General features: G+C 57.3%; 1 protein-coding gene across 3 annotated transcripts in view; it reads right to left on the bottom strand.

Moving 5' to 3' along the window:
- Nucleotides 1–3,276: 3,276 nt before the first annotated feature.
- GLTP (glycolipid transfer protein) overlaps nt 3,277–11,545 on the bottom strand; it is a 16,279-nt gene continuing 8,010 nt past the window's right edge. For all 3 annotated transcript variants that reach the window (XM_014537665.1, XM_014537664.1, XM_014537666.1), the window contains 4 exons: nt 9,438–9,496; nt 8,267–8,400; nt 6,133–6,283; nt 3,277–4,372 (listed from right to left, as the gene is read on the bottom strand). In XM_014537665.1, the coding sequence (XP_014393151.1) occupies nt 4,190–4,372; nt 6,133–6,283; nt 8,267–8,400; nt 9,438–9,496 (527 nt within the window). In that variant the 3' untranslated portion in view covers nt 3,277–4,189. The remainder of the gene's footprint in view (nt 4,373–6,132; nt 6,284–8,266; nt 8,401–9,437; nt 9,497–11,545) is intronic.

Genomic DNA, 11,545 nt, shown 5'->3' on the forward strand with positions numbered 1-11,545 from the left:
TCAGAGACGAAGGGAGAGAGAGAGAAACATCAATGGTGAGAGAGAATCATTGATCGGCTGCCTCCTGCATGCCGCCTACTGGGGATGGAGCCCACAACCTGGGCATGTGCCCTTGACTGCAATGGAACCTGGGACCCTTCAGTCCACAGGCCGACACTCTATCAGCCAGGGCCCGTATCTTTAAAAACAGGAGTAAGAGAGCATGTTATGGTTTAACCACACTGGGGCTGGGTTGCCCCTTCAGGAGCCCCTGGCAGGCCATAACCTTATAATAAATAGAAATATTAATAAAAGCCAATTATCGAACATCTTCTATATGTCAGGCATTTTATGCACATTATTTTATGTAATCCTGCAAAGTAGAGGTGGCCCTGGCCCATTTCACAGGTGTGGAAACTGAGGCTCAGAGTGGTCCATTGACCTGCCCTGGATCACACAGCTACAAAGTTCTAGAACCTGCACTTTAACCTAAAAATTGTTAGGTGGTGCTGGTGATGGCGCAGTGCCAGTGGTGGCAATAGTCTAGTCATAGTCATAGTCATAGTCATAGTCATAGTCACAGTCACAGTCACAATCACAGTCATTAATCCTAACAGTAAAACAGGACACACCTGTGGTCCCCACAGCGGCCGGCCTGAAGTCAGAGCTGCAGACACCCTTTGAGAAGCTCCAGGTTCCCCAGCAGTGCTCAGTGGCCGTCCCTTGGCCCTCGGGAAAGCAGGAGAACACAGGTGGGTGACCCCCTCCCCAGCACACACACCTTTTAGGCGCGGGCAGAGGCTGGGAGGGGCTGCCTCCCCCGCGCAGTGCCTTCAGCGCCACCTGCTGGACCCGGCAGAAGCTGCAGGCGGTCAGCTTACAGGCGAGGCAATGGGATTGGCAGCCCCGAAATAGGGCGGAGTGAACCAGGGAACTCATCAATCAACTCACAAACGCAAGGATATGTTCCCTCTGTTCTCCTCGGCCCCAGCGCCTGAAACGATGGCTACTGGGTCAACCCTGAACGACTACGCAGCCCCGCGGGCCTGCCCAGGCAGCGTCACTGTCCCCTGGCAGGAAGTGGGCGTGCTGGGGAGATGTGGAGCCCCGCAGTCCTGGCGGGGCAGCCCGGCCAGGTCCCCTCATCCTCTTCTGATAAATGGGGCTCCCATATCTGGGGCGGCTGTGAGATGAGGGTGGTGAGTACTGGTGGAGGGCCTGGTATACAGCTGGCGCTCAGGTGTGCTCCTTCTTCCCTGCCCCAGGCAGAGCGCAGTCCCGCTTTGTCAGGGTAAAACTCCTTGTCTCTGCGGGCCCACCATGTGCCCAGGGGCCTGGCATTACCAGGAGTGAAGGGCATAATCCCGATCCTCCCAGTCTCATTCATGTCAGACACACAAAGAAAAGCTATTTGTAAAAGGAAGATGCAGAATTCTTTTATCTATTTACTAGTGGCCCGGTGCACGAAATTCGTGCACATTAAAAGAGAATTAATGAGAAGAAATATTTTAATATTGCTATTTGCCCTTTCTCTATAATAGAAGTGTCAGGGGTGAAAGAAAATTAGTAAAATGTATATAAAATCTCCTTCCTGTCAGAGTCTGGGGCACGCTGCGGGACCTAGAGACAAGTCCCCACCCACCACCCTCACACACTTCGAAAACGCAGGAGACCCAGACCCAGCCAGCCCCACCCCCACTGGGTGAGACCCAGACCCGGCTGGCCCCATGCGTCAAGCCCCTCCAGGTGGGGGCGCAGCCTCAGGTCCCCCAGCCCAGCACCTGGGTAGGGGGTGTGGCCTGAGGTTCCCCGTCAAGCCCTGCCAGGCGGGCGGAGGGCACGGCCTGAGGTCCCCCGTCAAGCCCTGCCGGGCGGGGGGCACAGCCTGAGGTCCCCTGTCAAGCCCAGCCCCCCCTCCCCTGCAGTGTCATACCAGTGCTGAACGGGGACGCACGCAGGCAGCCGGACCCTGGCCCTGCCCACAGACTGGTCGTGACTTGGACACCGTGATGGACACATTAGCATATTACCTCTTTATTATATAGATTGTTTGTATACTTTCATTGATTTCAGAGAGGAAGGGATGGGGAGAGAAACAAAAACGAGAGAGAACCATCGATCGGCTGCCTTCTATACACCCCCCACCGAGGATCAAGCCCACAACCCGGGCATGTGCCCTGACCCAGAATGGAACCGTGACTTCCTGATTCATGGGTCACTGCTCAACCACTGAGCCACACCAGTCGGGCCAGAGTTCTTTTAATTAGTTGGCAGAATTTTATATTTCTAGGAAACCCTAAGGGGGAAAAAACCTAAAGAGCAGCCCTAGCTGGTTTGGCTCAGTGGATAGAGCGTCAGCCTGTGGACTGAAGGGTTCCAGGTTCAATTCCGGTCAAGGGCACATGCCCAGGTTGTGGGCTCGATCCCCAGTGGAGGGCGTGCAGGAGGCAGCCGATCAATGATTCTCTCATCATTGATGTTTCTATCTCTCTCTCCCTCTCCCTTCCTCTCTGAAATCAATAAAAATATATATTTTTTAAAAACACACCTAAAGAGCAGTTGAACTTAGAAAGATGAGTATTCCCACCACTAGCAATATCAGAAGACATAATTACACCAGAGACAGTAAAAACAGTTCGAATGTCTATCCCTTGGTCATAAGAGGGAGCCTTCCAAACTGGGTGTTTGATTGACTTGTGCACAAGACCCTTGAAGGTGTTCCATAATTTTCAAGGTCAAGTTCAAATCCCTTGGTAGCATATCACTCACACACACACACACACACACACACACCCAGCTCTAGGTCAAGCCACCAGGTCTTTACCTTCGCCTTGAAGTGCCCCCTGCCCTTTCTCCTCCACCGGCCGGGCTCCCTAACCCCTTCCATCAAGGCCCTGACTCCCTGAGATGCATTCCAGGGTGTGGCCCCTCAGCAGTGTCCCCAAAGTCCCTCCAGGCACTGACCGCTCTATAGCGTCACTGTTGATTCACTGGGCCATCTTGCCCACTAGACTCTTAGCTCTGTAGGAGCAGGAATTAAGTAAAACAAATATGCCCCCCACATTTAACCCTAGTATCAGTAAAAAGCATCGACCCATAATAAAGTGAAAGTAGCAATGGATCACAGGGTTGGGGATGCAACAGGGATTGGTGGGGACTGAGGCAAAGTGGAGAATACATCCGCCCACGTATCCTGTCCAGCCAGGACAAACACTAGGAAACAGGTCCATGATGGGTCCCCAGTTGTAACCTCTAACCCAGGAAGAAGAAGACTCAGGAACTCAAACAGCACATAGATGTGATTCCAAAATAGAGATTTATTTATTAAGAATTATTTAGTGTTTGCATAAAAATCACCAATTGTTCCTCATTGGGTTTTTAACACACATGAATTCTTTGGGGTCCCTCTATTCACCCCAACACTTTCAAGATACAGCTCTTGTCAGTGCCAGGAGGGAGTTAAGGCAGCAAGGTGTTCCTTGTGTCTCGGCATCGGGAGGGGCGTGGCCTCCCCTCTGGGAGAACACGCATGATGGATAGTTTCTTAGGTGGGGTAGGCTGTCCCTGAAGGAAACGCTTATGCAGAAGAATGCCAACTCAGTCGTCTGTGGTCAGTTCCTCATACCTGATAGCTTTAAAATACAGTGCCCTTGGTCAAGGTCATCAAAGGCTTGCTGGTTGTTTTCAACTATAAAAAACTGTCTGGAAAATGACAGTAGGAAGAGCGGGGTCTATGCTGACAGCGCTGTGAGGCTGGGCTGTGCAACCACAGGAGCACACAGCAGTCTGCTTTAAAAAAATCCTGTGTAATTTCAAATCAGACTCCTCGTGGTCCTTACATCACTGCACCAGATCCTCATCTTTAAAATGAGGTGTATGACAGGGCTCCCCCAGGGCCACGCACCACGTGGGGGGACGGGGACAGAAAGCCCTAGGACTTGAATTATTAGCAACATTAACTGTTTTTATCACACTGAAATGAAGGCAGTCGGTCTGTGCTGCCGTGGAACTAAAGGTGATTCAGAAGTAGGGTGGTTATTTATTGCTCCGTTAGGATAGACCCCAAAAATGACTTTTCAGAAACCAGGGCCGTCCCCTGCAACCCCAGCCAGACTCTGGGCCGCTCTGGGGGACGCAGGCCACGGCGGCCTCCGCTGCTTCACAGTGACTCTGGCTGGTCTGTGCCTGGGAGTGCCGGCCGGGGGCACGCCTACACCTTGTAGTTGAGCTCGGCGTTCATCTTGGTGTACATCTCGTAGATGACGTCGATGGTGGCCGTGTAGTTGACCAGGAACAGGCGGACCTTCTCCAGGCACTCCTCCTCCGTCACGTTCTGGCCCTTGGAGAGCGCTTTCAGGAAGTCGGACTTGTAGGGCGCGGCATACAGCGCTGCCTGGAGGCGGGCGAGAGGAGAGGAGAGGCGGCACGGTTAGGGGGGTCCGTGGTGGGCAGGGTCTGCGCTGACTGTGGCATTGAAAGGGACAGGCGAAGGCAAAGGGATGTGTCTATTCCTGTCTACCCCCGTGAGGGACAGCAGGACGGGCTCCAGCTCTGGGGGCAGACAGACCTGGGTTCAAATTCCAGCCTGTGCCGCTGACTAGCTGTGAGCCTTGAGCAAGTTACTCAGCCTCTCTGAGCCTCCAGTTCATCGTCTGTAAAATGGGGTGGCCATGGCACCCATCCGACTGGGTGGCTTCTGGGAGGACTAAGGAGGTTGTGCAAAGTGCTCAGCGCAGCGCCGGGCACACGGAGGCGCTCGCACGGTGCCGGGACACGGGGCGCTCAGTGCGGTGAGCCGCTCCCTCTGGGTGAGGCTGCTCCGGAGGCGAGCTGCTTCTCTGACACACCCACTCCCTGAGCAGGGAGCCGGCCACTATCTGTGGCTCTTTTGTCCTGTAGGAGGCGACACTTGCCTAAATTTCAGGGCCCCCCTGACACTTGAAAAGATGTCAGAGAATCAGAAGTTTACGGAATTTCAGAGCCAGAGGGAAGAGTATGCCACCAGACAGAAAGGCTATGAGTTTGACGGGGTGAGGAAATTACAAACGGTAACAGTCATTATGAAAAGAAATCGTAATAGGTTTGATACACTGAGTGCAAACCACGGGCCAAGCACCTGATACAGATGAACTCGCTTCATTTTCACAATGAACCTTGGAGGCAGGGCCCACTTTACACCCATTTGAAAGATAAGGGTGCTGCGGGTCAGGTCATAGGATCTCAGGCCCCATCTTCCTCTGTGACCTTGAGCAAGACACTTAACCTCTCTGAGCATCCGTTTCTTCACCTGGGAGAGGGGTAAGGATGCTCCCACCGCATGGTGCATTGGTGCACAGCATGGGCGGCTGCCTGGCCAGCCTCACAGGGCCTGCTGCTGTTCCTGGGGTGGGGCTGCGAGGCCCACGGGAGGGGGAGGCTCCCACAGAGGGGCCCTGTCCCAGCCCTGGTGACCGGCTCCTCCTGCCCAGGGCCTGTGCCGCGTGGGGAGACCAGCCCTGAGACCCCTCTCATGTGAGCGAGGCTGGGCAGCGGTGGGAGCTACAGAAGGAGGGGTGGCCAGAACATGGGCGAGATGCCAGGCCATGAGGCAGGGCAGCCAATGACAGCGTGTGGCACCCCGAGGGGGCCCTCAGGGAACGAGGCTGGTGCTGAGGCCCGTTTCCAGGAACAATGGCCAATGTCACCCCAACACGAGCCACCAGGAGCCTGTGGGCCAGCTTCCTGTCAGCGGTGCCCATGGGCCCGGGGCCTCCTGCCCCTCCCTGCCCGGGGTGAGGAGCGGGGCTGACCCTGAGGGGCCGACAGGCCAGCCCACCATCTCCCTGATGTCCTCAGAGTCGCGGCCAGGGCTTCTCCCTCCCCCGCATCGGGCCACCTAGGACGAGGCACCTCAACAGAACACCACGGAGCATCCAGCATGACACCTGTGTGGCCACGGAGGGGGTGGTGAGGCGGAGCCACTCACAGTGCCCGAGAGAGGCCCTCAGCGCACCGGCCCCCTCCGCAGGGGAGCCCTTCCCAAGGCCCGGGACGGACAGACGCAGGCTCCGAGGCCACAGGAGGCTCCGAGGGCCACAGGAGGTGTGGCCGGGCGAGGCGTGGGCCCCACAGCTGGGAGCCTCCTGGGCGGGGACGAGGCGGGCTCCGGCTCACCTGGAAGATCTTCTGCACGATCCAGCCGTGGTACTTCTTGAGCGCCATCTCGTAGGCCTTGGTGGCGTTGACGCGGATGAGGTTGGGGTGGTTCTCGTCCCGCTCCCCGTCGCAGATGCTCTGCAGGAAGACCTGGATGAAGCGGAGGCCCCTGCGCCCAGGAAGAAGAGACAGGCCCGTTAGGACGCCCCGCTCCTGCGCATGGCAGGCCCGACTACGCTGAACGAAGCACCTACTGTGAGCCAGGAACACGTGCACGAAAAAGCAGGAGGTTACTCATTCCCCACGTTTTATCTTTACACCTGGCTTCCATGTAGCGTGGCCACCGGCTCCACACGGCATCTCCCAAGCACCATGTCAACCCCAGGCCTGGCTGTGGCCGCTGAACACGGTCCCTGCTGGGAGCTGGGGTCTGGGCCTGCCCTGTCTGTTTCCTCACGGAGCTGCAGACACGCCAGCCTCTGCCACCTCTGCCACGCCTGCTCTGCCTGGGACCTCCTGGTCAACCCTGGAGACTCTGCTTGGCCACCCTCCTCCAGGGAGCCCTCCCTGACCTCTCTGTCCAGGCTCTGAGATCCCACTATCAGGATCCACCCACCAGACCGTGACCCTGAGAGGGTCTGTCCTCATTTCATTGGCATCCTGCTCGCCCGGCACCGTGAGCAGCACACAGCAGGCGCTCACTATGTGCTCAACTTGCTGACATCCTCCCGCACAGCCCTCCGGCAGCCTGGCTCGCCCACACCCACGTGGACACACACAGTCGCACTGATCTCGACAGCATCATCCGCTTTGCTCCTGAGAAGCCCAGATCCTGTGATAGGATAGATGGGCCGAGGGCATTCCTCGTTCCAGGGTTATGACACCAGAGGTGAGTAGCTGGGAGCAACTCCTAACACATGAGGTCAGGGTGTTAATTACAGGCCACCCACACCGATGCCCACACAGCCACCCGCTCTAGGAAGCAGGCTCTTTGTGCTCCATTTTATCAAAGAAGCACATGTTTGGGGGAAGGAGGAGCTGGCTGGGGGGGTCTGGGCAGAGAAAGGGAGCCGCACCCCTCCTGGCTCCTGACTCCAGGCCCCAGAGAGAAGCAACGCTGGGACATCTGTGGGGCCAGGAAGGGCCCCTGGCTTCATGGCGCTGCGGGCTCTGGTGTTTGCACAGCTGAAGGAGAATTCTGTGGCCGGTAGAGAGCAGCATAAGCTAAGCAAAAAAGCTGCCTGGCCTCTCTGAGCCTCAGTGGCCTCATCTGTAAAATGGGAACAACTACATATGGATTCAAGTATTTGCTCTGAGGACAAGATGTGTAGTGGCTGTGAGCATGTCAATTCTGTGGTAAGATCATCTGGGTTCAAACCCCTCATCAGGGTACCCTGTCCCCCAGACCACGGGACGAATTTGTGCAAATTAGATAGTTCCTTCTCCTTGAGATGCTGCATTCCTGCAAGAAGCTGTCATCACCCACAAATCTACCACCTGACCCACCCCGAGAGGACCTCTCTGTGCAGTCACAGCCTGACGACTATGCCGGCCGCTCGGTCCTAGGCCTGCCCTGCGGCCTTGGCCTCCAGCAGCCCCAGTGGCCTCCTCTGTGAGCTGGGATCACACCACTCCTAACCCACAGCACGTGAAATGCGGCCAGGACACAGAGCTCAACACGACGCCCGGCCGCATGGCTCAGTGGTTGAGCAGTAACCCAGGAACCAGGAGGTTCAATTCCCGATCAGGGCACATGCCCGGGTTGCTGGCTCGATCCCCAGCAGGGGACGTGCAGGAGGCAGTGATTGATGATTCTCCCATCATTGATCTTTCTACCTCTCCCTCTTCCTTCCTCTCTGAAATCAACAGAAATATATGTTTTAAGAAAGAGCTCAGCACAACGCCCGGCTGTGTGTGGCTGGCTCGCCTCTGACGGTTCCGGGAGGGAAGCGTCGCCACCAGGCAGCCCTCGGCCCTGGGTGCTATTCGTCAGCCGCTAACCGGTATCGGCACAGGTGAGGGAAACGCAGTGACCTCCCCCGCCCCCCCCTGCCAGGGCAGGCCGCGGGCCGGGCAGGGTTGGGGGCTGTCCTGGGTGGGCAGAGCGGGCCCAGGACTCACAGCCACACAGCCTGCCGCCCCGGCTCCTCACCTTTTCAGCCACATCAGCGCCAGCGTGGCCCCCACTTTGGGCCACTCCGCTCCATACATCTCCTTCTCCGCCTCCAGGATGTTCTGCAGGGTCCGGAACTTGGCCGGGTCGGTGTTGTACACAGCTTTGATTTTCTGAAATGGAGCACACGGGGTTCCTCCTTGGAAAAGCTGTCCCCACAGACGAGCGGCTGGCACGCTGCGGGGAGGAGCACCCCACCGGGGCCTGGCTCTCCCCCCACCAGGGCCAAGAACGGCAATGGGGCTTGTGCGACAGGAACTCCCGGGACCGTCCCATTTCCTGAGCGCGCGCCCCCCCCCCCCCCCCCCCCGTGAGCACTGCCTTCTCTGATGCTCACAGCAAGCTTGATGTTGCGCTGTCATCACCCCAAATTGCAGATGAGGAAACTGAGGCTCAGAGAGGGGCAGTGAGGTGCCCAGTGACACAGCTGGTTCCTGTCTGCCTGGCATTGCAGTGGGTTCCTGCACAGGCTGGCTCCAGAGTCCACGTTCTCCAACCACTGTGGTCAGCACCTCAGACACCGAGTGTCTGAAGTTTCACTTGTGTGGACAAGTAGAAATATGCTCTTAGGGTTCAAAGATGTCCAGAGACAAGGCTCCGAGTGGAGCCGGCAGTTTGGGTCTGAATCCCACCTCTGCATGTCCTTGCTGTGTGACCTCAGGGGAGTCCTTCAACCTCTCTGAGCTTCCTCATCAGTAAAACGGGGATGACAACAGAACCAGCCTCAACGGCTGCTGGGATGAAGAGATGAGAGAGTGCAGGGCAGCCAAGCCCTGGGCCAGGCCCTGAAAGGACCCTCACGGGGAGGGGAGAGGGGCTCATCACCCTGAACTCCTGGCCTGAGGCACCATGGACGTCTGAGTTTAGTTATTTGGGGGAGTGGATAGAAGAAGCAGGTTCCACCTCAGTGGGTTCCGCCTGTGGTCCCATTCAAGCTGCAACTAGGAGGCATGACTGCACAAGAGCCTGAGTCCGATTCGGAGGAACTGGGGGCCATGCCCGTCCTGCAGGTCTCCTCCCAGCCCTCGAGCTGGGGAGCTGGGGAGCTGGGGAGCTGGGGAGCTGGGGCAGGGAGCGGGCTCCGGTGACCGGGGCAGGTGTAGACTCCCCAGGTGGTACCAGGGTTGCAGCTGCCAGCCCAAGGACGTACCGTGATGTTACCGCTTATGTCCGCCTTGATGGGCGTAAACACCGGGGACCCAAGACAATCTGGGGAGAAAACGAGAAAAGAGATTTAGATTCCCAAGGGTCACGGAGGCCTGCGGACAGGAGGGGTGGCACCTGATGTGCTTAGGGAGAGGCAGAGCTGTTTGTAGGTGTTAAAAAGGCGCCCGGGCAGGTAAAGCTGGCGTGCTAGGCTCCAGGTGAGACCAGCTTCTTACTGCAGGACTTGTCAGCGCCTTTAAAATGCAACCCCTTCTGTCCACAGCACCCTCCGCACTAGAACGGCGCTCTCCCAGAGACCTTCTGCAATGAGGGACCCGCTCTGTACTTGCAAGGCAAGCCACACGTGGCCACTGAGCACTTGAAATGTTTACCTCTCGTTCCTTTGAATTGAAATAGCCATATGTGGCCCGTGGCTACCGCATTGGACAGCAACCCATCGTGGCCAACAAGCCGAATCACTGCTAATTAACCAGCTAATTAACAAGCCGGATCACTGCTAATTAACCAGGAGGCAGACTGAGGAATCATGAGGCGGGAGAAGAGGGACCTGGTTTATTAAAGACCTTCTCATCCGCCAGCTTATAAGGAAGAAAGGAGGCTCCGTGTTCCCGAGACTCTGCATAAGAGCCCAGGAGAACACGGCGTGAGTCACTTCACAGACCGTGAACATGGCCTTGACACTCCACGCTGCACGCTCTGGTCATGAGGGCTTGGGTGTGTATCCCTTCCCTCTGAGCCTCAACTTTCCCATCTAGCAAATGGAGCAACAGAACCGATCACAGAGGCGCTCCGAGGATGACTCAAAACAGTCCACTTCAAGACATACATTTTGTTCACCTGTGGACTCAGAAGGTGCTCTGAATTGGAGGTATCTTCCATTTCTTGGCAGCTCATAAAACAACAGAGCATCTTAAAATAGCTGAGTTACTGAGATGCAGGCCTGGAAACTGGCCGTGCCTGGAACCCCAGGCTCCACATGAAATGTGAGCAGCCGGTGGCCTGCGCCTGCTCCTTCCCCTCCTTTGTGACCCACTTGGCAGGCTGGCACGGGGACCAGAGACACCCCCTCCCGGGTCAGAGCTCCCTGCCAAGGGCTCGGCGCAGAGGAACCATCAGGGAAGGGCCGGCTCCCCGCTGGGCAGGCTCAGTGTGGACTTCACCCTCAGAGCCTGAACACACCTGCTCATTGCTGAGCCCAGAGCTCAGGGGACAAAGATGCCCGGGCAGGCCACCGTGGGTACCAAACCCACAGGAGGAGAACACCGGTGCCATGTCCCCTTGCCCCGGGCCAGGCAGGGGCCTTGGTGGGCACACCAACTGACTGCATGGGAGCAGAGGGCTGGGGGAGGGACATCTACAGGCCGAATTCCATCCAAGGTGACCAGCACACCTGGCCGGCCATCTGGAACATTCTAATCACAGCTATTAAACAGAGGTGTATTGAAGGAACAGAAAGAAGGCGGGTGAGGGATCCAGACACACTAAGCTTGACCCCTGGCCCGACCACTCCCCAGGGAGCAAGTCTCCCCGCCTGCGTGCCGCGGCCTCCTCACGTGGCCAATGGGGCAGTAATTGTAGTTATTTCACAGGCTTGTTGCTGGGATTAAAAATCGTGCGTTGAATTGCTTAGCAGAGTGCCCAGGGCGTGCACTCGCAATGAATGGACTTTGATCATTTTTGTGACTTTGATTGTAACTGGGGTCAGGCTCCAGGTCCAGCAAATGCCACAGGCGTCACCCAGCTGTGCGTGGAAGCTCCCAGGTCCCACCTCACACTTGGCCTCGCCCAACATCTCTACTCTCCTCCTTCCTGAGGCCCCGTCAGGACCGGGCTCTGGGCCAGAACCCCCAGGCTGAGCTGTGAGCCCGCTCCCCTCGGCGACGGGCCATCTCTCGGGCCTGTGGGAGCAAATTTCCCTCGAGCCACGCTGGAGCTGGCCGGATGGCACGAGGAGCTGCCCGGATGGCACAGGGAGCTGCCCGGATGATATGAGGAGCTGCCCGGATGGCACGAGGAGCTGCCCGGATGATATGAGGAGCTGCCCAGATGGGAAGAGCAGCTGCCCGGATGGCACGAGGAGCTGCCCGGATG

This window comes from Myotis brandtii, unplaced genomic scaffold (assembly GCF_000412655.1).
Source record: "Myotis brandtii unplaced genomic scaffold, ASM41265v1 scaffold181, whole genome shotgun sequence".
In the NCBI taxonomy this organism is placed as follows: Eukaryota; Metazoa; Chordata; class Mammalia; order Chiroptera; family Vespertilionidae; genus Myotis; species Myotis brandtii.